General features: G+C 47.3%; 1 protein-coding gene across 1 annotated transcript in view; it reads right to left on the bottom strand.

The window, feature by feature from the left end:
• Window positions 1–23,680, bottom strand: part of MYDGF (myeloid derived growth factor) — a 75,562-nt gene that overhangs the window by 10,569 nt on the left and 41,313 nt on the right. The window contains exons 4-5 of the mRNA XM_069649358.1: window positions 20,851–20,932; window positions 19,479–19,539 (exon numbers count right to left, since the gene is read on the bottom strand). Coding sequence (XP_069505459.1) covers window positions 19,479–19,539; window positions 20,851–20,932 — 143 coding nt within the window. The remainder of the gene's footprint in view (window positions 1–19,478; window positions 19,540–20,850; window positions 20,933–23,680) is intronic.

Below are 23,680 nucleotides of genomic sequence, written 5' to 3'. Positions count from 1 at the left end.
GAGATCCTCCCGCTGATCACCACCCCGAGGGCGACTATCGGGTAGCGGCCTCACCTCCCTGACCCCATAAAAAGGGGCTTCCCCATCTAAATTAGTGACAGCACCTCAGAATTCGTCACAGCTGCTGGTTTGATGCACCGGCGGGTGAAAGTGTTTTAGGATGTATTGTGTCAAATTCCTGGCATGCTGGATGCATTCATGCGTCGTCCTGCTTTTGGGTGTTCCTCCAAACTCGATCTGGCTTGTGAATTTCATGAGGGCCTAAGGAAGATCAAACCATTTGATTTTTGCCTTTGCTGTGTTCTTTTGTGATTTGGATCTTGACGGAGCCAGTTCATCAAGTGCCCTGGTGATCGATGTGCTCAGTTCGGTGAGCTTAAAAATCAGAGTATTTTGTGACCAACGCAGTCAAAAGGTAGGGCAGGGAAATAACTGCTGGGTTGTGAAAGACATCGGGATATTTTCTCTTCTTAGCCGAAAATTATTTATTTTAGAGTCAATGGGAGGTGCTTAGCAGGTCTTTGGACCTGGCATGTGTAGGCAAGTGAGTAAACGGCCCAGAACAATGGGGGAATTCTGGTATTCGAGATGTAAAAATTGCTTGAAAAAACATACAAACATCCTAGTGTAGGGGGGATTTAGATTAGTTGTACAAAACCTAAGCATATACATTCTTTGGAAAGGCCGTTTTCCAGACATTATGAACCTCCACCCCCTGCCCCAACCATCAGGGTATTACTTGCCTGGTTGACAAAAGTGCCCATATTTTCTCCATTCAGGATGAAGCTGAGATTGTATCCCGAGGTTTGAAAGCAATGATGATCAGGGTACAATTATATGTGTTTGAGGTTGATTTTGGGTAAGAGGTGTTCGAGAGACTGGATACTGCTACTGATGTGGCATTTTAGTGTATTAGGGTGGTCCCAACAAAGCCCACCCCCTTTTTAGTCCTCATGTTTTAGTACCTGGACTTGGCATTAATGGGCACCATAATGTACAGTAGGAACTTGAACTCATCCAAGAAGCAGGTTTCACTGATAGCAAGGCAGGAGAGTTTTTCAGATTCAAGCCTAGATCTATTATTTGCAGCATTCTTTTTTGCTGATCGTGCATTAATGCATCCCAGAATGAGGTTGATCAAGTCCACAGGAACATTAGACTCTTCTGGTGTGGTGTCAGCCTCTGGTACTACACAAGTTGGAGATGGTTTTTGGCAGTGGGCAAGTGGCAGTGGTAAGTGGTTTTGGAGAGTTGGAGTATCCGTGAGAATCTGCCAAGGTCATGTAGGTAGTTAGAGGCTGAGTCAAGGGACTGGGGGATGTGCCGGATTTTAAATCTTGCCAACTGCAGTGCTGGATGCCTCTGCTGTGTGGCCTGTTAACTTGGACGAGGGAGGGGGTAATCAATGCAGAAGGGGAATCTGATATGGAAGTTCAAAAGCGTCTAAGGGATTTGGGTTGGCCTGAATTACTAAGCTTTTGTGGTAGCAGATGTTGCCGCATGACTTGGAATAGGAGTCCAGTCTTTCCTGTAGCACCGATAAGGTCCAGAAACAAATACACCAGATACATATTTATCAAGTAGGAATCATTATGCAAAGGAACTCGTCACATCACATAAGACAGGACAAGCACCTAACACATCATTGCTAGAAAAGGAAGTTCACCAGCTCAGGTTTAGATCAACACAGAAAAGCAGTTTGATCGTGCAGAACGGTCTTTAAACTATTAGAGGTACAAGAACAGCATGCCCCCCTGCGACCCCTATGATTTTCTATTCCCCTTCGCATGCACAATTACAGATCCACTCAAGACAAGAGGGTGATGCTAATTTGGGTGGGATTTTAACAAAGTAAGCTGGTGTTCTACTGTTAGGTGGAAAGTCCAAAAAACGATCAGCGAGAGTCCCCTCGTCCCCGACATTTTTGTTTGCCTTACTGGTGCACCAATTTTATTTTTCCCCTGCGAGTCGCCATTGAAGGCCTCACTGGCGATGTAACAGAGTGTAGGGCATCCTGACCTGCGTGACCCTTTGACTTCCAGGTCAGAGTTTCCCAAGGTACCTTGTAGTCCTTTTCACTAAGCTGATCACTGTGCTTGGCTCATTATCCAACGCACTGGCTGGTGGCAGCTCCATGTATTTCACAAGACTGCATGGTGCTACAATTTTGCTTTTCAGGGCAGAAAGGTTTGTTTTTTACAAGTCCTCTTAAAATGGCAACTTAGGTTTAGAGGTCCAGTGAGAGTAATCAAGAAGGCGGGGTTAAATGTGACAGAGTCAGACCTTTGAGGTAGAGATGGGGGCCACCCACAACCTGAAGTCATCTTCGGTGCTGGTATATGGTGGCTACACCCAGGCCTCTCTAAATGTCCAACCTTCTCACACAGGCAGATGACCCTCCCCCAGCCCTCCGCGAAGAGTCAGAAATACAATGCTTCCCACATGTTCTTTGGCATGCAGACCTATATACCATAGACAATGATCAAAGCGTCAGAGGCAGAGACCAGCTGGATGGACGCTTGTGTCTCATGTAGTAGGCCACTGCTTACCCAAGACTTGAAGATACAAAGCACGGCTCAGATTGGGGATTCGTTGGCAGCACAGAGACAGAACAGACATCAGATGGAGATGGTACTATTGCAGAATCAGGCAGCTACTAGGACAGGACAACCTCATTTCAAGCTGGTGGCCAAGAGATGTATGCCTCAGCCTGTAGATCTTCTAGGCCATCAAGAGATGTGCCTTAGCTTCACTTGGGTTGAGTGTGCAGTGAACTACCTAGAGCAATCCCAAGACCTGATCCACGAGTGCCCGCAAATGAACCCCCTAAATATTAATGGATCCTGTGGATAAAAAGAGATGGCCCTATCAGCTAGCGTGGGAGGCTAGCGTGGGAGAGTACGCTGGGGGGGGGGGGGGGGGGAGATACCAGAGGATTCTTGGGAGAGGCTTTGGAGGAACATTCCAAAGCCAACTAGGTCCTTACAAACCCGGGAGGCATGGTACAAAATGATGCTCCAGTGACATTATACCCCCAGTAAACTTCAAACATTTTATAAAATGCACCTCAGGGGAATGCTGGAGAGGCTGCGGGGATTGGGAACATACTTGGTGGGGATGCCCCAAGGTTAAGGAATTCTGGAAGGAAGGGGCTGGGTGACTGCAGGAGATAGTCCTGGGAATATGCCCTCTTACCGTAGGGGAGAATCTATGTGGCCTGATGGAACGGGAGCAACAAGACACCCCAAAACCGCAGATGAGAGCCTGGGTGATACTGCCGATAGTGGCCTGGCAGGTCATTGTAAAGCACTGGCAGCAAAAGGACCCACCATCACAAATCAGTTGGCTCTGGAAAGTTTGGGACATTCTGGCATCAGAGTGGATCACGTATAGGATCCAAAGAGAAACTGCAACATTCTTCACAGGCTGAGGAGAGGCGCTCTCCTTCTTGAAAAGTGACTTTGCAGCAGTGGTGCCCGCAGAACAAAGGTTTTGGACATACATTGACTGGGCTGAGAAACCCAGACCTATCCATCGTGGCTAACAATTGGGATGAACTCTATTTAAGAAAGCCATCTCTGTGCTCCTTAGGGTAAGAGGTGCGGTGAGGGGCGGTGGAGGAGTTGACACAGTTGACAATGTTTTATCTTGAAAATGTCAATAAAGATATGTTAAAAAAGAAAAAAAATTAATGGATCCAAATGCCCCCAGATCCAAATTCCCCCAGCTCAAGTATAGAAAGGGGCTGGATTCCCGGGTGGTTGGGAGTTTGTAAATGGTCAGAGAGAGGCAGGCAGAGTGAAGAGCAGGGAGGGGCTAAGAAAGGAAGGCGGAGATAAGCAAAAGGAAGAGAAAGGGAAATCATTTGGCGTCATGATGAAGGGAACCATCTGGAGAAAGGAGGGAGGCGGGGAGAAAGGGGACTATCATGTTGAAAGGAGCAAGTTAAGAAAAAAAATGACAATGGTGAAGCAGGTACGATCAGGCAAAGGGACGCATGGAAAAGGAGGTAGATCAAAGAAAGGAAGGTGAGAATCCAGCTGCAGATAGCAAGAGGACAGAAATGTTAGAAGGAGGTGGTGTACATGGGAAAGTGGTGGACAGTGAGGTCCAGAAAAGCAATACAGCATCTGTCAAATAATGAGGGACAAGTACAAGAGGGCACTCCAAAAGATGGGATGTCACTGCCAGATGAACCCGAATTGAAATGGGGACATAATTCCAAGGCTTGGACAATTCAAAAAACCTTGCGGACTAAGACCAGGGAAGTGGTAGTGGCTCATCTTGCCACCAAGACAACAGCGAAGCTAGAAAGAAGCCATAATCCACCACTGGTGGGATTGGTCAACCCACCCTGTGGCCATCCTCTGTAGGGCCCCTCCCACTACATCCAACTCTAAAGAATCTGGAATGCACCATGGATGCAGATCTGACCCGCTCACACCACAACAAACATGCTTTCTACAATTTCACATTTTCAGACGCATTTTCCCCTACCTCTTCTACCCTCAGGATTCCCAGCAATCACGACTATCGTCTCTCGCCTAGACTACGCCAACTACCTATATATGGGCACTCCTGCACCTCAACTCAGAAAACTCCAAATGGTCCAACACACAACAGGTAGGCTCATCCTAGCCCCTGGCCCCAGAGAGCACATCACGCCCCCCACTCCCCATCCCCTCTGTATTCTCGACCGACTGTCCACCTTCAATGCTATGTGCATCACCCACCGTGCTATGCACAAGACAGGCCCATAATACCCACAACACAAGATCACCCCTTACAACCCAACAGAACTCCTTGTCATCCCTTCAGTCCAAGCACCCATCGGCCACCTAGAGGATCACCTTACCTTCCGGAAGGCCCTCAAGACCTGTCTTTCCCCCCTGCGTCCCAATGTTCCCCATCTGCCCCTCGGGTTAATTTAACCCTGTCATATAGGCTGGGGCGTCATTGAGCCCCTCAAAGAATGCACTGTGCAACAGTGAGAAAGGACTCCAGAAGGCCGTAGGACAGGCCCCACGCCACGTCAACTAAACAAGACACCAGCGAGGACTTGCATCTACGCATCACACTCCAAGTTAATTGAAAATAGTCCTAGGCACGTCCATTCACCCATACTCATCTGCAATCATACGCTACTTGAAGACACATTGCACAACACCCCTGCCATTACAAAGCAGCTAATCCCCACAGCAACAATTCGGTCTGGATGGACATATAACTAGTCTCCTGGACTCGCATAGTCTCCAGACAACCTCACAGCACCTATCCACAAGCCAGCTCAACATGGGTCACTAGCAAGGACATGGTAACACCTACCTACCTTCATATTGGCTAAAATGAACACACACTTAATCTCCCCTGACGAATCTCCAAACCCATGGACTTCGGTCCCCCAAGGGCATTCACTTACAGCGCTTTGAGGCCATACCAATGGGAAAAGATGCTAAACAAATGCCATATTACATTACATCGAGGAGACTGAAAAACACTTGCCATTGTAAAAAGGGAGATGGAATAGAAAGGAAGACACTAGCACAAAGTCTAAAATTTGAACTGGAAGAAATGGCAAGTCCATTGACGAGACTAAAGAACACTTAGTAGTTCACAGCTAACGACTGTTGACTGGAAAGATCAGTGGGCGACTCAGGTCAAACCCAACTGTGAAAGACAAGGAAGAAGAGCCGAGCCAGGGCTACAGTGCCATGAAAAGCAAATCGAAGGAAGGAGTCCCCTTGGCAAGGGACTAGAATGACATCTGTCTGCAGATCAGCCCATACCATGTAGGAAAGGGTCAACAGCGGAGGATCTGTTACAGACCAGGAGGAACACACTTTGCCATCATGCAGAATTGCATAGGGCCATAGGACCAAGCAGGGCTTTAAGTGGGCCGGGGCTGAGCCCCGGCACGCTCAGAAATATGGTTTTGAGGTGTGGCCCTGCCGGGGTTCACCAATGTCTCCTGGCAGCCCCAGCCGCTAGAGGACAAGGTATTTTTTCTAAAGCCTGAAGCTGCTGCTCACGTGCGAGAGCTTCAGGCTTCAGAAAAAACACTTTTCTCCATAATGGTGGCACCGGCACCTGCAAGGCATCCCTTTATTCAAGAGATGCCTGTGGGCCGGTGCCACCATTATAGAAGAAAAGAGGAAGCTGAAAGCCAAGGCCTTTTGTTCCTAAAGCCTGATGCTCATTTGCAGGAGCTTTAGAAAAAAAAAAAATACCTCTGCTTCTTGCGGCCTCACCTTTTTAACCATAATGGTGCTGCTGCCCCTCATCAAATGCCCGGAGAGGGGCAGCGCCACCATTAAGACTGAAAACATGTGGCCGCTGTCCCCTGCCGGGCATCTCTTTAGGTAATAAATGCAGCGATCAACACCCTCTCCTCCCACAGGGGAGGGAAGGGTGCTGAACCCGACACAGGACTGCCTGGCAGGGCTGCCTGTAGCCTATTAAGCTGGCACTTGTCAAGGGAGCGAGGGCCAACAAGCCAGTAGAGAACACCCCGCACCGTCCGCAGCTAGGCCACGCCCCCTTGATGGGACTCCTCATTTTCCCATGCCACTTAAGGAACTGGAGCCAGGGCCCAATGTGAAGGTATCATGAAGGAGACACAAACGGATTCAAATTTTTACCCAAAAGTTTTATTTCAACTTAAAATGCAGGACGGAGTAAGGCCTCACTTGCCCTATGCTAAGGCGGGATTTCCCTACCTAAAGAAAAATAAGGCTAGTCTGCGTCAGCATGTTCAAATCAAATGACTGTGTCCAAAACGTATACTTGCCCTCACAACTAATTGTATACAATGTGTAGGGATGTCAGCCTCAAAATGAATAGTGTTCAAAAGTGCAAAAGAAAGTTTAGAGCTTCTTCCGGCTCATAGTTTATGACCAGCTTCCCCTTCCCAAAGTTCAAGAAAGTTAACAAAAAGGTTGGGGTTCCCTTACCCAAGAGTTCAAATCTTCCAGCTTTTCAAAACAATATAGTTTGTTGCGACACTCCCAACTCTCTTGTCCTTAGTACTCTTCACTGGTTCATAAAGACAAGTCGGTTTCTTGACTTCAAGATTATATAAGCAGCTGTTGAACACCTGCTTCTGTATGGATACTTTCATTGGCTTCCTTCATAAAGGGCACTCGTTCTAGGCGCAGCTGTCGGACCACACAGTGCGCCCATTATAGATCACGCAACCAATACCCCTTCTTATCTGCTTTCCATCAACAATTGTCCACTGCTTTCCTTGAACAGTAGCATTTGTTCCTTTCATCAATGTTACACAGTCCCCAACACTTCACCGTAGCCTGGTTTGTCACTTTGTTACACCTTGTGTATTCTTCTGGATTTTTCCAATTCAGGTCATCTTACCCTGCAGTTCCGTGAACTCTGTTAACTTGGCTTTTCCTCTCAACCTTCTTGGTAGCCTTTGCCCAACACTTCTGTATCAAACAGTTCACTCTGTGGAATCTCTTACTTGCACCACCTTGTTTCCATTCTATTCACAAGTACGCCTAACTTGCGTTTGCTTTATGGAGTATTCAAAAGTGTTCACAAAGTCATTCAATTCATTCGGCATTCAAAATTGACTGTTACAACTTTCAGTTTGTTTGACTTTCCAAAAACACTTGTTTCTGTATTCCTATAATAACTTTCAGTTCATTCAGAAGTTAAGAGTGCGTATTTAAAGCTGTTGGAGAGGCCCGGTATGAGCGTTTATCTTTTGTCACTTCCTGGTTCCACAAGGCAGCTCCGATCAGCGTCTCTCCTGCTCTCCACATTGCTTTCCGGCTTCCCGTGTCTATGCTCTTTCCCTGCGGAGCACTGCACACTCTCCTGGTGTGCTACGGCCACTGGAGTGCCTCGGCGCCCCACAGCGCCTGCTGAATGCACCCAACAAGAAAGGCTGGCAGGCCTTCTAGACCCTCCCGTAGCAGGCCTCTGCCACAGAATCCCTCTTTCCTGCCCGACAAGGCTCTCAGCTCCCGCATCCCCCACTCCTCTCGCTCTCTAGCCAGATTCTCTCCAGCTTGTGTTGCAACCTGCTTCTGGGTTCCTTTCCGTGCCTCCCTACTTGCTGGGCAGCCAGGCTTCTCATACCTATTGGAATTGTTAATGGCCCACAGGTATGGGTCGTTTAGTTCAATTGCCTGACCTTCAAGAATCCCATTAGCTGGACATGCCGGACCATTCCAATGATACACTTCCTTAGCCCTCTTCTTCGTCTCAGTACCAAAGTGGTGTTTGGGGAGGTTTGAAAAGGAAGTGTGCATTACTCTGTGCTGTCTCCTACATCTTGGTATTTGACTTGTGTGTCGGCATTAACAACACAAGGTGAATATGTGTTTCTCTAAATCTAAACGAGGATGTGTCCTCCAAGTTGGTCTCGTCCTCGACCCAGTATTGAGGTGATCATTTTGAGGACATTTCGGAGAGAGGGAAAGTGGTGACAGGAGCCTACAAAGGCTTAAGGGATAGAAGGTTCATTTTGGAAAGGGAATGGGGGATACTACGTCTCACCTAAGGATGTCCTCTTCCCCACACCCCAAGTTCCCAGGTGATCCTCCGTTGCATAAGCACCCTCAGGGTCCGGATCCAAAAGCGATGGCCTATCCCCGGCCACCTGAGAGGAGGATCCAGTGGAAAAAGAAGTGAGGATGCCCTCAGGTTCCTCACACCAAGTAATATGGGTCCTTTCAACTAAGGGACAGAGATTTCTAGGAGATCTTACATTGTGACCATGGAAACCACAATCCCCACAATTCCATGCGCACTCGGTAGCTCGGATCAAACTTGCAGGTGCTCTGCAACCGACATCTGCAGCTGTGCGCCCTGCCAACAACGTGCGACACCCCTCAGCTTTTATGACCAGCTTGCCCGTCACCAAGGCGGTCACCCCCACTCACCACACAAAAATTACAGCAGTATCATCTTGCATGCCCAAAGTTATGTGTGCACTATATGCACACTGCTGGCAAGCCAAGATCTCCACCAGTGCCTGCCCTCATGCTTCCATCACTCCATGACCGCGCCCCAGACAATTGCAGCCAGCATGCCCTACCATAAATATTCCAAAGACATCTCCTTTTGACAAAAAATGTGCCCCAACCAGACCACAAGCAACCCTCACCAGGAATTCACGCCTCAGAACACGCATTACCCTACCCTCTGAGGAGTCTCCTACTGCTGCCCGGCCTTCAGCAACAAACCTGTTGCATTGTAAAGCTACCACTACAATCCTCCCACTCGTGTGCACCAATCTTGAACCTCCTTGCTGCCTAAAATCCAATATTCAGCAGCAAGATGCTGCTCACAAGCACACACCCAGAATAATCTCACCCCCATTACGTCCAACACATCACTGCTGCATAGCTCATAGCAACCTGAAGCCCAGCCATAAATACACACCCAAAGCCTCCGTTCATCCCCTCAACCACCATGGTCATCTACCTCATACTCCAAACATATCAACTCCTCCTGCCATCACTGGCAAGGAGCTCACCAAAACCCCCAGTTTCAAACACAACCGTACATTACCCATACAGACACCTCCCCCACATCACCATCAAGCCAGATTCAAGCCCCCTCCCCAGATCAAGGAGCTGTCTCGGCCTACTGACCCACAACCCTTCTCGACTTGCGCCATTATCAACGCTCGATCCCTTCCAGCCCACGCACTCGATATACATGACGTAATCACGAAATTCAACCTCGACACACTAGCCATCACTGAGAGTAGGCTTCATGAAGCCTCTGGCTCTGCCCTGGCGGCTCTAGCCTTAGCCATAGGATACACTATCCTACGGAACGACAGAACCACCTCCAGGGGAGGCGGAGTCGCTTTGATTGCAAGAGACTCATCCCCCTTAGACAAGTGCATACATCCATGGACGGGAATTCGGACCTTCGCTCTCAAATTCTCATCCTCTCCTACCTGCACCTTATCTACCGCCCTCCTGGCCCCGCTACAAACTAAGCCAAATATACTTCATATCCTCCAGTATAACCTCAAAGCTTCCTCATAAATAATCCTACTAGGTGACTTCAACCTGGGCCTTCATGACCCGAATGACCTTCCCTTCAAATCGCTATCTGACGTACTGAACACACCCAGCTTCATTCAACGCATCACCAATCCCACACATAACAAGGGCCGCACACTGGACTGGATCGAGTATCACAATTGCCAAAATCACCACCAGCGCCAACACACCCTGTCCTTGGTCAGACCACCATACTATCCATTTCTCCATAACACAGACTAACAAGCCAACAGCTCTACCTAATCCACTTCCTCCCGCTCTCGCTAGGAGATCTCGGAAGCTCACCAGAGAAAATATACTACCCTTGATCAACACTCCCTGCCTTCAGGCGCCATTCGCCTTGATCCCCACCTCACTAGTGGATACCTACTCTTCCATCCTCGCTAAAGCTGTGAACACCCTAGCCCCCCTAATATCACACAAAGCAAAGATGGTCAGACATTCCAATTCATGGTTTACTCCTGACCTACTAGAATTACGGACCCAGAAACGAAAAGCTCAGTTAACCTTGATAAAAGATCCCACCATGGCTGCAAAACAGGACTTCACCAAAGCCTCCAAACAATACAAATCAGCCATAATCACAGCTAAGTCCGACTCCTTCAACACCAGAATCAGCAAGGCAAAGCCGGACGCTAAAGAAATATTCACCATCTACAGAGAACTCTAATCCCTTGCGTTCCCCCCACAACCATCATTAAAGACAAGATCTGGTGCTGTAGCATCCAAGAGGCACTACTAAGCAAAATTAAGACACCTTGAATAAGAAGATCTTATCTCAACAAGCAACATTTAACATAGTACCCATTACCTCCAGCAACAATTGCTCACCTACCTACGTCACCACTCCGTTCTCCTTCAGAGACTTCTCCAAAACGATGTTGCAAACTTGATTAATAGTCTAAAACTATCAAAAAGTAAAGGAGATCCGCGCTGAACCCCTAGTCAAAGACTGTGCCGAAATTCTAACGCCCATTATCACAGCAACCAAACACCTAGTTCGCTCAAAGCTCTGATCCAGCCAGCCTCAAAGAAGCCTGGGTACTCCTGCTCTTGAAAGACATCCCTTGACCCAGCGATCCCCACAAACTACAGGCCAATCACCACTGTCTCCTTCCACCTACAAATGTTGGACTGAGCAGCCTACCTACAAGTTCAGCAGTTCTTAGAGGACAATCACATCCTAGGGATGTGTCAATCTGGGTGCCGCCCAAGGCACGGCAAAATCTGCCCTGTTCGATCTAAAAAAACAATTTGATGCGATCAGGGACGAAGGCAAGTCTGTACCGTTCCTTCTCCTAGACTTACCTACATCCACGCTCATTTCCAACCCTGAGCCACTGCCTGGATAGCATCTTCCCTTAATGGAAGAGTGACGAGTCTTCTCTGAGACAGCAAACATCAGTCTTTCCCTCTCCTTTCACCTCTGTGTGCCACAAGGATCATGTATAGCTCCTATACAATATATCTTAACCAGGCCCCTATTCCACATTTTAGATTAGCTCGGCATAGCTTACACCAAGTATACCAATGACAGACAAATCTTGATTCCCCCTCTCAGGTAACTACATAGAAGACGCCAACACCCTAAACACAATCTATTCGCCAATTCAGAACTGAATGCCAGCCAATCACCTCTGTCTCAACAGCAGCAAGACAAAAATCCTGATAGTTGTATCCCCAAGTGCCACAGAGACACTCGGTGATCAATATTCGGCCTTAACAATCAACAACTGCGCAATTCCTGTCTAACACCGTAAAGACCCTAGGGGTATACCTAGACTCATCACTCACCAGGACTAGACAAGCAAGCGCCATTGCCTACTCGGCAGCCTACTCCACCAAGGTCCTTAATGCAGCCAGACCCGTCCTTTCTAGGAAAGACTGCCTAACCATTGCCAGGGCAATCATAGGCTCAAAGATTGATTATTGTAACGTCCTATTCAATGGCACCTCTTACAGAAATGTACTTGCACTTCGAGTAATCCAGAACAACGCTCTCAGAGCTCCCTTAACAGCCCAAAAAAAGAGCACATCTGGAAAGCTAGAAGAGATGCACACTGGATCCCCATCCAAGAGTGGATCATTTTTAAAACACTCTCCATCACCGACAAATGCCTTTCCAACACAGCACCACCTTACCTCTCCAAAAGAATTGCCAAAGCCCACTCCTCCAGACCCACGAGGACACCCTACACGGACAGGCTAAAGGTGCCCGAAGTGAAAAGATGCAAAGCTGAAGGCTCCAGCTTCCCTTACCTTGCAGCTAAACTTTGGAACAAACTCCCACCCACCTTGATGGGAGAGAAATCCTACTAGATTTTCTGCAAAGCTTTAAAAACTCAGCTTTTTACCTGAACCCGAATTCCCTCTTTTCGCGCTTCTCCCCGGGAACCTTTCTGTCCAACCGTCCATCACCCTGTTTTGTAGGATTATTGCCACCTGTTATCCCTATGTATGATTCTGTAGGTTTCCTATGATAATTGCCGTTGGGTCACACCTTGTCACCTTGAACATGTACGAAACTATGCCTGCATAACACTATCTTGTCTAGTACCATGTACCTGCACCAGTGCCTCCATGCCTACGAGTTGTATGGGTGCTTAAGAAATGAAATAAATAAATAGACGACTCTGGAACAAGAAAAGGTCATATTGACTTGGAACTGGCGTTGAGCCTCACGAACCCTTCTTGAACTTTAGTCCCAGGGTGGACATCTCTAACAGACAGATCCCGAGCATAATGAACATTCCCTGAACTTAGCATTTTCACTGCCCTCACTGGGTTTACAAAAAGTGCATCCTACCTGCTGTGAGGGGTCCGAAATGAGAGACAAACACAAAGTTATGATGTTCTCAAAGTTAGACATTGTATTAAACAGTAAATGGGTTGGGAAAATGCCTCTCAAGCCCTATTTTAAAGAGCAACGTCCCTACCTAGAAAACTACTACTGAAGATCAGTCTGTGTCAAGTAATTACAAGCCCTCCTTGTGTCCAACACTCTCACATTTGAAATAAAACAACAAAGGATGCAAGGAAATGTCTTTGCCTGGATGTTAGCAAAAAGTGTTCACAACCAAAAATATAAGGATGACTTCAACAAGGAAAGACCCTCGGATCCAGAGGGTGGTTTCCTCCCTTTGGATGTTTAGGTAGGAGAGCAAGAGTGTCTTTTTATCCAACAGTTTGTTTGTGTCTTTACTGGACTCACAAAGTTCTTGTTCAACAATACATTCCATACCAGTCTTTCTTTAGCTCTCTCTTGTTTGGACCAGTAGTGCATGTAGTACCACAGGAAGAAACCACTATTATAACTGCCTGATCAGAAGAAGTAAACGTGCATGTCTTAATGTGTATGAAAATCATCATTACAAAAAAATTCAGTGTTCCAGTTAAAATATTTTTACTCACTCGCTTGTAAAATACTCCTATTGGGAATTGGACTTATATTTCTACTCCTAAAAAATCATTTTACTCCCAACTTTAAAAATACAGAGTAAAATACTCCCACTTCCAAATCTGGAGCACTGTGCACTGTAGAAGAAAACCAGTGACTTACTAGGGGACTGAAAACAACAAAGATACAGACAAGGCTGCTGGAATGGAAGAAAATGTCCAGGGCACGGGGTACATAGGTGAGTTGAGATGTCAGTGTTTATACAGTTCACCATTAAGGTTCCAGGTAGATGGATTGCACACAGACCCTAGTGGGGAGAGGACAGAAGCAGCAAAGAAAACAAGGGAAGTGGACTCACAGAAGATGATCCTCACATCCATGTGCTGAAGAACAGCAGCAGCGAGTTAGTCAATGCTGACACTTCGGGATAGGTCGGTGGATAGTCGGAACTCGAAATTGAAAAACAGGAAGTTTCCTCGGATGAAGAGCAGCACTAGAGTCCAGCCATGAGAGTTTGGCAATGAAGCACCACTTGTGGGCAGCCGAAACACGGTCATGTCCCGAGGAGCACCACAGGGGTTCACGCTTCTATGTTAGTAATGTGCAAGGTACAAAAGATTCAGGGAAGCACACAAAGGCTGCAGAGGGAAGGGATCCAATTACCTCCATCGGATAAAGGAAAGGAGGGTCTGTAACAGGATCCGCAAGGTCAACAAGGAGCAGATCTTTGCCTTCAGGAGGACCAGGAGCAACAGACAATCAGCCACAGATTTTGGGGTGACTCCATCCCACCAATCAGATCTCATGCACCTTTCACAACATTTAGCATCACTCCAAAAAGGGAAAGCCATCCTCTCTCCTGTTTTACAGTGAGCACAATAAGGAATGTGGAGTCAGGTGTCTGAGTGAACGGAATGCAGTTTGAGTTTGGTAAGGTTCTGCCAAAAGGGCATTTGTGAGCTATGAGCCAGAGCTCACGTTAACAAAAGACTACAAAAATGCACATTACCGCTGTGAAACATGAACAAGGACGAACACAAACAATGGTTATGTCACACAATTTAAAAACACCTACCATGTTACCCAGTCTCTGGGAGCAAGACTTTACCAACACAGTAAAAGGACAAAATGGTTTAGTCTCTAAGGGTAAAAGAACAACCAGAAGCCTGCCACACTACTACATTGCTAGGGTGCGATTATTCATCAAAAGGACAAAAATAGGGTACTTTGGTAGTACCCCTTCCATGGTTATCCTTGAAGGATACGAGGGCAGCATGCATACAAAATGGAGTTGCAATCTCCAGTGAGACTCTAGATAAAATCTTACTGGAGAGAAAAAAAAGACAAGGAAACGTAGGTACCATCAAAGCATAGGGGGCTAACAGTTTGTTAAAAGGAGACCATAAGGAATTTGTGACCCAAAATACCTGGCTTCAGGACAATCTGTGCAAGAGGAAAACAAGTTTGCAGGACTGACGAGTCCTCCTTCATTTGATGCTTCGAAGACGGAGACAGAAAGCTGGGGGTATATGGGCATTTAAATCTGGTGTGAAGTCACCTAGGTGATTATACACCTTCCCAAATGTACACCCTTCCACTTCTGTGATCTTTCTGTGCTCACAAAAATGAGTAGCAGGATCAAAAGACAGATTTACAGTACCAAAAGACAATTCAGTTTGGGAATTGGAGGAATTCCATTGCCAAAGATCCCACTCTTGGTATGGGCGTTTGCTAAAAAGGATTAATTCTTTGGCAACACTAAATTGGTTCAACCCCACAAAAGGCAAAAAGCACATTTAACAATTCAGGCAACATTAGCCATTGAAGGCTCTGGATTGCATCCCGTTAATGCTGCTAAGGTTCATGGGCACAGACTATTGGCAATCTAAAGCAGTGTTCACTTCTGATCTCTGAAAGGCCAGACTTCAAGGAATTAGGAAAAGCAGTTGGAATATAGAATATTGTGCGGTGAAAAAAATGCATTTCAGGGAAAACTGCATTGAATACAGGACTCTCTGCAAGATCGGAGGGCTGACACGCGACCTGCCAAGTCATTTAGTGTCGCATGAAGCACAGCCCTCGAGACAAAGGCTGTTATGGGATACAAGGTGGGAACTCATCTAGGTATGGGCACGAGAGGTCACATACGAGGGGTAGCACCTGTACAGCTTAAAAATGTGAGGATATGAACTGGCAATCGGTGGCAATACAGGGGCATTTCAGGCTGTGCGGCCTATGATGGCAGCAAATGAACAAGTGGTAATGACCAGGCATTAACTGGCATGATGGTATTAGTGGGACATTTGAGGCTTCATTTCTTATACATTAGCACCTGCGAGGCAGTATGTTACAAATGGTGACTTTGCTATGCATGAGAAATGACACTGCCGGGAAAGCATTAAAAGCTGTGTGCTTGGCAAGCGAGGGCCGTATCTGCACATGTGAGACACTGCCCCTTGCATGTAGTGACTAACAGATACAAGACATTCTTTGGCATTGGATTGCATATCTGATGCATGTGAGGCTGCATTTCGAATATGATGGCAGCAACGGCACGCGGGTGCTGTACCTTGCACAAGACAAAACTGGCATTATAAGACTTTACTGGGACATTTCAGGCTGTACCCCTCTTATGACAGCCCCTACGTGTCTGAGGCTGTACCCTATATATAGCACATGAGGTAATTGGCATTAGATGCCATTAGAGAGGTATTTAAAACAGCACTTTGAATAGGGTGGCAGGATCTGCATGTGTTGCAGTTTATTTTATTGTTGCATTTATATCGTTTTATTTGGGAAATTAAACAGAATTTCCCAACCCTTGTGTTTCCTGTGAGATATGTTGTGTCAAATGCCACATGGCATCACTTCCTGCAATGTCATCCATATCAAAGGTCTTTTGACATCATTCCCTGATGTCATACAGATTCCTGGAATATCCGAGTTTGGCTAGATGGCCTACTTGCCCACGACCCAGCCCCACAATCCAAAAGACATGCAAATGCTTTGTGGAAGGCATGCAGGAGCCATTCACTTGTCCAAAAGAAAGCCTGCTCCTTCACTCAAAAGCAGTTCTTGTTTCCATCATATATGCACACATGTAAAAGCCTACAGATGCACCTTAACCAAAAACTCTAACTGGGACATGGCACACTGGTGATAATATACTTGGTTAATATTAAATGTGTGCTGGGAACGCTAGCAACAATGATGTAGGACTGCAGGTATGCCCTTTGTACAATGTGTTCACGTTACTAAGCTACATTCGGTATTTGCAGGTCCACATATGAATTAATACACAATCCGAGATGAGAATGCTACACATTAAAGCCACTCTGTTTTGCCACGAGAGAGCTGGACTTCAAAGGATCTACAGGAGCAATATGTTCTTATAGAGAATAGTCTAGCTCAATTCATTGGTGTCCTTTCCTCCTTCCGCCCGCTCCTTCACCAATCCTCCCTTGAAGTTCTTTGGCTGTCCAGAACACAAATTGAGGTGTACATTATTTAAATCCTCCCACTCATCTTCCATCACCCACATTCTAGACATGGCTTATAGTTAAGAAGTTCTCTTTGTGGGGGTAAATAAATATCAGTTAATGGTGTCTCTTGACCATCACAACCGTTCTCGGCTCAGTTGAGGCAGGCCCACAAACAGAAGGCTGGATGAGGATGTTCTTGGTAAGCAGAAGAGAATAAAGTAACCATTCACAGAAAAGGAAATGATGTATCAAACAAAAGAATACACGATTAAATTACTTCTTCTCAAGCTGCCCTTTCACCACTTCAGTAAGTCATCCAAGCTAACTCAAATTAAGTGTCTCAATTGGACAGCGAAGAAAGCAAAGAGAAATAAAAGGCAAGCATCAAGAACAGTACAATAATTTGTGGACGTTTTTGGATGCCTTCTCTGAAAATTACACCAAAGACAATCTCCGAAGGAATGCCATTGGGCTCCTCTTCCAAATGGAAGGACGGATTGGTTTACCTATACCCCCCGAGGCTCTGGCCTTACAGCTGGGGACCTTTCTTCAGTGTACAGAGGCCCGCAGTCCCAGCATTGGGACATTACTAGCCATTGTCCTAACTCTACCACTCATCCCCCAGCTGCCAGTCTGGCATATGCTAACCTACTGCGGCACACCAGGTCAAAGGATTACATGTCCCGGGAGATGTTCTCTGGTTTTACCCACTGGCTGCTTTCAGTTGTAATTTCTTAAGTTCCACCTGATGGGACTATCTGCAAGGATACATTTCTCCAGTCTTACCAGTCCTCAACAGTCATGAGCCCACATTCACAGCTAGGTGTTCAAACTATAGGTGTTTAGTTCTTGTCAAACTCATCAACACTGCCGGCAAAAGTTAAAACAATTTCTGTCTGTGCCGTTGCAGGTTAGGGCCACTGAACCACAGCTATACAACAGTATACAACAGAATTTGCCTTATTCCTTTTCTGGCTCACAGAAAAAAAGCGCAGTAGATCAGCAGAAATAGACAAATACTAGGAGAGGAGGAGGAGGGGGGGATCGCAAGATACAGGATTATATTAAATAAGGGACGGTCAACATAGATAAAAGGAAAAAATAAATCCTGCATATTCTGTGAAGTAAAGACCCTACCACTTACGGTCACCAGCAATGCCCAAAGTCAAAAGCGTCGTTTGGATACAGAGTTTCATTGAAAGTACCCCTTGAGCACTTTGCTAGACTCTAGTCATTGAACTAGGCGCCACTCTCATATGAATGTATGGGAGAGATCGATCTGCTTCCGCTTGTCCTGATGTGTGGTGCCCACTATTTTAAGTATTAAAGATATGACCAGAGTTCAGTTTCACTTGGGCGTCTCTACAGAGGCACCTCGGTGAAGGGAAAACCTGTGCTCTGAAGTCTACAGCTATTTCTGACTGTTCAAAGCCAATGTGGCAGGTCCTTGCAAGCTTAGAGGTCATCAGTAACAATCCCCAGTATGGGATGATGGGGCGATGAAGCCACTGGAGAATGTGAATGTGCTAGGTCAGACAGTAGGTGAGCAGTGCAGATGTTTGGTTGTAGACCTAGGTCCGGTTATCAGGAGGTTCAGAGCGTGTCCTGTAGCTGCACATTATGTAGGAACAGGGCTCTGCCCCCCCATCCCCCCAACTGTTCTTTCAGCATTATTTGATCTTCAAATTTTTTATATAGACAGGCAAGATACTGTTGCTCCAAGCTCTTTGTGTTAGGTCCACGCAGAAGAGAAGCAAGGCTTTGAGAGGGACTAGCCTCTGCCCGCCTGGTCATGGGAAAGTGGTGCAGATTCCTTGGTTGAGAAATCCAGTATCCTCCAAGAGTGACATAGCTTTGCCGTCAGATGGGCCTTGTCAAGGTGCAGGAAGGGCTTCCTAGCTGCCTACACTTAGCTTTGCAGCCTTCACTCTTCGGAGGTAGCAGATACCATGCCTGCATATCGTCGAATCCTTATGCCACCCAACGCACTGTTGTATTTGATACTGCATTTTAAACAGGGGTTATTAGTTTGACCCTCCCTTTGGTATAGACTGCTGTGCCCCTCTAACGTTATGCACATTAATCACATCAGTGGCACCCTTGCAGCTCACCACTCATGTTTACGTGCACAGCTAACAGAGTGCCTTTGGGGCATTCTAGCCACAGGAGGCTTAGAGTTTCTCTGGGAAAGGCAGGGGTGAGGCAGGTAGTGGACAGACATCACAGTCACGTCCCCGAAGAGGCCTCAATTAGTAAACATCAGGGAGAATAAGCTTGAAAGTCAATCAGGGCAAACAGAGTAAAAGGGTCACGGTGGAGGGACAGTTTAAGGTCATCAACCCAATGGTATGCTTCATAATTACCTTAGGTCACCTCCACTTAACCTTTGCCAGAGTGCACATGCTGACTAGTCTCTTCTCAAGCTTTAACAGACACATCGTTTAACAACACTTTCTTTAATGTGCATCTAAACCCTTTGGAAGACCACTGCAGCAGTATGGCTGTGCACAAAAAATGCATCAACTGTACAAAAAACTCCAGACGTGCATGAAAACGAACCTGTAGTTTCGCCAACTTCATATTCTTCCTTCTTCAGGGGAACGTCTTTATCGGAATGAGACTGAAAGCAAAGAGCAGTAAGTAGGCATAACCCATCCAGAATAAAAGAAGCAAAACGTTTCAAAATTAGAAATCAAGTTTGGGCTTCTCTGCACAAACCTAGATCAAGCGTGTGAATTCTTAAATCATTTGGTAGTTGGGCAACAGTGAACTCCATGATTCCATGCTGCCACAAGACCCATTTCATCATTCCATTCACAGCATCCCTCACATCCAACAAACTGCAGTGCAGCTCCATTTCGAATGAGCACAGCTGCATGTGCACCTTCCTTCCTTGCAGAACTAGGAATCTGCTGGCGATCGATGGCAGCTACTATAGATTCCTCCTACCTCTGCAGTCTTGCTACAACCTGTCACTAGGCCAACTCAGCTGTCTTCATGCCCATCTGCTCTGCGATACTGCAGAACCAAAAATGATTAGACTGGGGGAAAGATTATTTTTGCTTTTTCCTAATGATGCAGCTATGACCATTGCAGCTGCACACTTCCTATTACGCTGCGTATAAACGCCTCTCAACGTCTTTGTTGCTACCTTTGTTGCCCTGGTCACCGACAAGATACTAGAGAACCCATATTTTGAAAAACACTACAGACTCATCAATGCTAAAATACACTCAATACTGATACAGCCTTCCAATCAATGATGGTTCAACAGGCGCCGCTTGTCCACAGAGCTTTTAAAGTCCACCTTCACTCCTGATTTCCCCGCCTCTTCGCCTTCTCTGCCACTGCGGCTGCCTTGGTGTCACTGGTGCTACAAACCTGCATATTACTGCTAAAGCTACAGACCAATTGAGGCCCACCCATGCTTTTCATAGTCTTAAAAACATATCCTAGATTTTCTCGAAACTTGATTCCCTAGGTTGATCAATTGCGTCTTTAAATGCATCTAACCAAAACCATACATAACGGAAGGCAATTTATTACAGGAAACCGTCTGCCTTTGCATTTATAAACTCACATTATGCATGAAGAGATCAGAACGGAAGAAGGGCTTCATAAATAGTGGATATTATACTTGAAAAAATGAATGTACGGATTTTTGAAATAAAGGGTATGGAAAAAAGCTAAGAACCTAATTTTGTTTGATTGAGGGGTGGGGTTAATTAGAAGTGCTGCTTCGAGAGGAGAGTGAAATAACCAAAAGAGCAATCAGGAAGGCAGTTTCAGTAAGATCGGCAAGACATCTTCAGGAATAAGAGTCATACTGCAGGTACTCAGCTGGCTCTGCCACCAGAAAACCAGGAGTCTCCCTGTTGCAGCCCTCAGTCATCACAGGCCATGCACACCCAGTTACTTAGTGTTTACTCACGTAGGCCTGGGCGTGTTCTATCGTGCCCCCTTCCACTTTAGCTTCAAACTGCGTGAAGAACAAGTAGGATGTCCCTTGTGGCCTAAATGGGAATGGAACAAGAAAGAACAATTCAAGTGAAACCATCAAAAGCATCTTATATTGCATACCGCAGAGGCCGCGTTTACTAACCAGTCACTGACTAGCACCTTTCTTTCACGGCAGCTGAGCGGGTGACTGCAGCAACTTCATTCCCCCCCATCTGGTGAGCCCCCATTGAGGTATTGTGATAGTGTTGTGCTTTAAGTTTAAATTTGTTGTGCCGCGGGTGCCCCTCCCCCATGTGCAGCCCTTCCTGCATGCCTCCAGTTCCCCTTCCGTGTTCTTCTCTCTCTCTCTCTCTCTCCCACCCCCCTCCTTCCCGCCTGCCTCCCATCACGCCCACCCTTCTCCCGATTGGTTTCTCCCTCCTTTTTCCTTGACCTCCCTAGGGCAGCCCCTGTGGCTAAGAGCCCCGTAGGCAAAGGGCGGCTCCCTGTGTCTGCAGGTGTCCGCAGGGGACGCCTATTGCCTGACCCCTCCCTTCTGTCTACCCTGCTCCTATAGATGGTGCCATCTGATGTTGGATGTTTGTACAATTGACCATATCAGTACTTATACAACTGCTTTGTGAAACCTAGGCGTTCCTCCCTCTATTCAGGATTCTCAAATCTAGCTGTTTTTTCTCTCCTGTCCTATAACGTGCATTCTGTAAACTCCTTAATCCCGATTGTTGTCATCTTGTCCTATTGAGCAACCTGCTTGCCTCTCACTGTCACGCCCGTCTTCTCTAGAGTCCTGCTCTAGTACCTTTACCTCTCTCCTCTCCGACCTACTCCATGGTGCTCTCTGTCTCCCCTATGGACTATCCTGCTCTCCTCACAAAATATGGTAAAAAGAAGTTTAAAAAGGACATCCTGGTCTCCAGCCCAGGCCTCCCTATCGCTGACACCTACACCAGTGCCTCCTCTAAGGAAACTTTCACCGACATCCTCTTTATCGTTCCACTCCCAGACATATGGACCCTTCATATTGTCTCTGTGCTCTCACCTTTCGCCTCCTCTCCCATTAATGGCGGCACCCGATGGGACGCCCTCCTGGCCTCCGTCCATTCCTCCAAGGTCATCATTAATGTTAACTCAAATGGGACAGTCTTGGTCCAAGGCCCTCAGGCTAACCTTCACCTCTTTGATAGACGCTTCCCGCGCCTCATCAATTTCCTTTCTTTTCCTGCAGTCCCCGCTCCCCTCTCCGCGACAACCTCGCCTCCCCACTCTGTCTCCTCCTTCACTACCTTGCCTTCTCCTTTCCTCTATGCTCCCTCTCGGGCTCCTACACCTCCGAAGAGTGTACCTCTTACCTGTACCCCTCCCCGGAAGTCCATCAAGGATGGCAATCTTCTCTATATTGCCACTCTTAACTCTCGCTCTGCTGTCACACACCTCTGATATCTGCCGGCTCCTGGAGGAACTTGACCTCGATGTCCTTGGTCTGACCGAGACATGGTTCACGGCCAGCTCTGCCACTTGCTTTGACACGCTCCTACCAGACGTCTTTCAAGATCCACTCTGCGCCCAGGTCCATCCGTTCTGGAGGAGGTGTAGTCCTGATCTTCCAAGAGTGGATTCCCACCTCTGTCCCTCCTACTCCTCTTTCGAATGCCTCGTCTGCAGGCTCCCTCTCTCCCCCAGCCATTCCCTTACTGTGGCTACCATCTATCGGCCACCTGGTCAAATCTTCTCCTTCCTCGCCGAGTGGGCGGACCTCTCCTCCTCACTCCTGGCCTCAACCACTCAACTCCTCCTTCTTGGAGATTTCAACATCCACCTGGATGCCTCCTGTCCTCCCTTAGTACTCTTTCGCGACCTCTGTGACTCTCTCACCATTCGCCCCTCTGGCCCAACTCACTGCAGGGCACACTCTGGATGTTCTGGTTTCATCAGACTTTACCCTCTCTGTCCCTCTCTCCTGGAGTGGACACTTTCTCCTCTCCTCCCACCTCACCCTCCCTACCACTCAGGGCAAGCCACCTCCATCACTGCCACCCCCATCACTGCCACCCCCATCACCTCGGTCATCCGACCCATGAAGCGCTTGTCAGTTGAGGCTTTCGCAGCCACTTTCTCTCCCCCTCCTCCACCTTTGGCTAGCTCTCACCCTGACACAGCCCTCTGCACGCTCCACTCTGCTATATCGGATATCCTTGCCCCGGTCTTGAGAATCCGCCTGAAGCCCAAGGCCAAGTGCAACTCCTGGTACGACTCAGACCTCGTCACCCTAAAATGCAAGTGCAGGGTGGCCGAGAGGAAATGGCTCATTTCATGTACACCCTCTGACAAACTGGCCTGCCGCCTGCTTCAAAGGCAATACCGGCTCTCTGTCCTAACCAAGAAGAGAGCTCATATCCAAGCCCGCGTCTCTGCGGAATCCAACAACTCGGCTGAGCTCTTTAAAATCTGCAAGGAACTGGCCGATCCTGCCGCAGTCTCTACCTCTCCTGTCCCTTCCCAGGCCCTTTGCACGGCACTGGCTTCTCACTTCATTTCTAAAACTCAGGACATCCTATCCTCACTCTCCTCCTATCGCCCCCCCCTCCCTCCATTTCATGCTCTTCCTCTGGCCTTTCTGCAGCAACCACCCCGCCCTCCTTCTCTGCCTTTCCCCAATTCTCTGCAGATGAGGTTTCTGAAAGTCTCATCGAAACAGGTTGACCCCTCTTCCTCCAAAACTATCAAGGACCACATCGACTCCCTGGCTCCTGCCCTGGCTGATTTCTGCAATCACTCCTTCGCCACTGGAGTCTTCCCATCCC

The sequence above is a fragment of the Ambystoma mexicanum genome, chromosome 1p, assembly GCF_040938575.1.
Source record: "Ambystoma mexicanum isolate Mex_15411 chromosome 1p, UKY_AmexF1_1, whole genome shotgun sequence".
Classification (NCBI taxonomy): domain Eukaryota; kingdom Metazoa; phylum Chordata; class Amphibia; order Caudata; family Ambystomatidae; genus Ambystoma; species Ambystoma mexicanum.
Note: the sequence above shows the minus strand (reverse complement) of the source record. Positions and strands in the feature narration are given on the sequence as shown.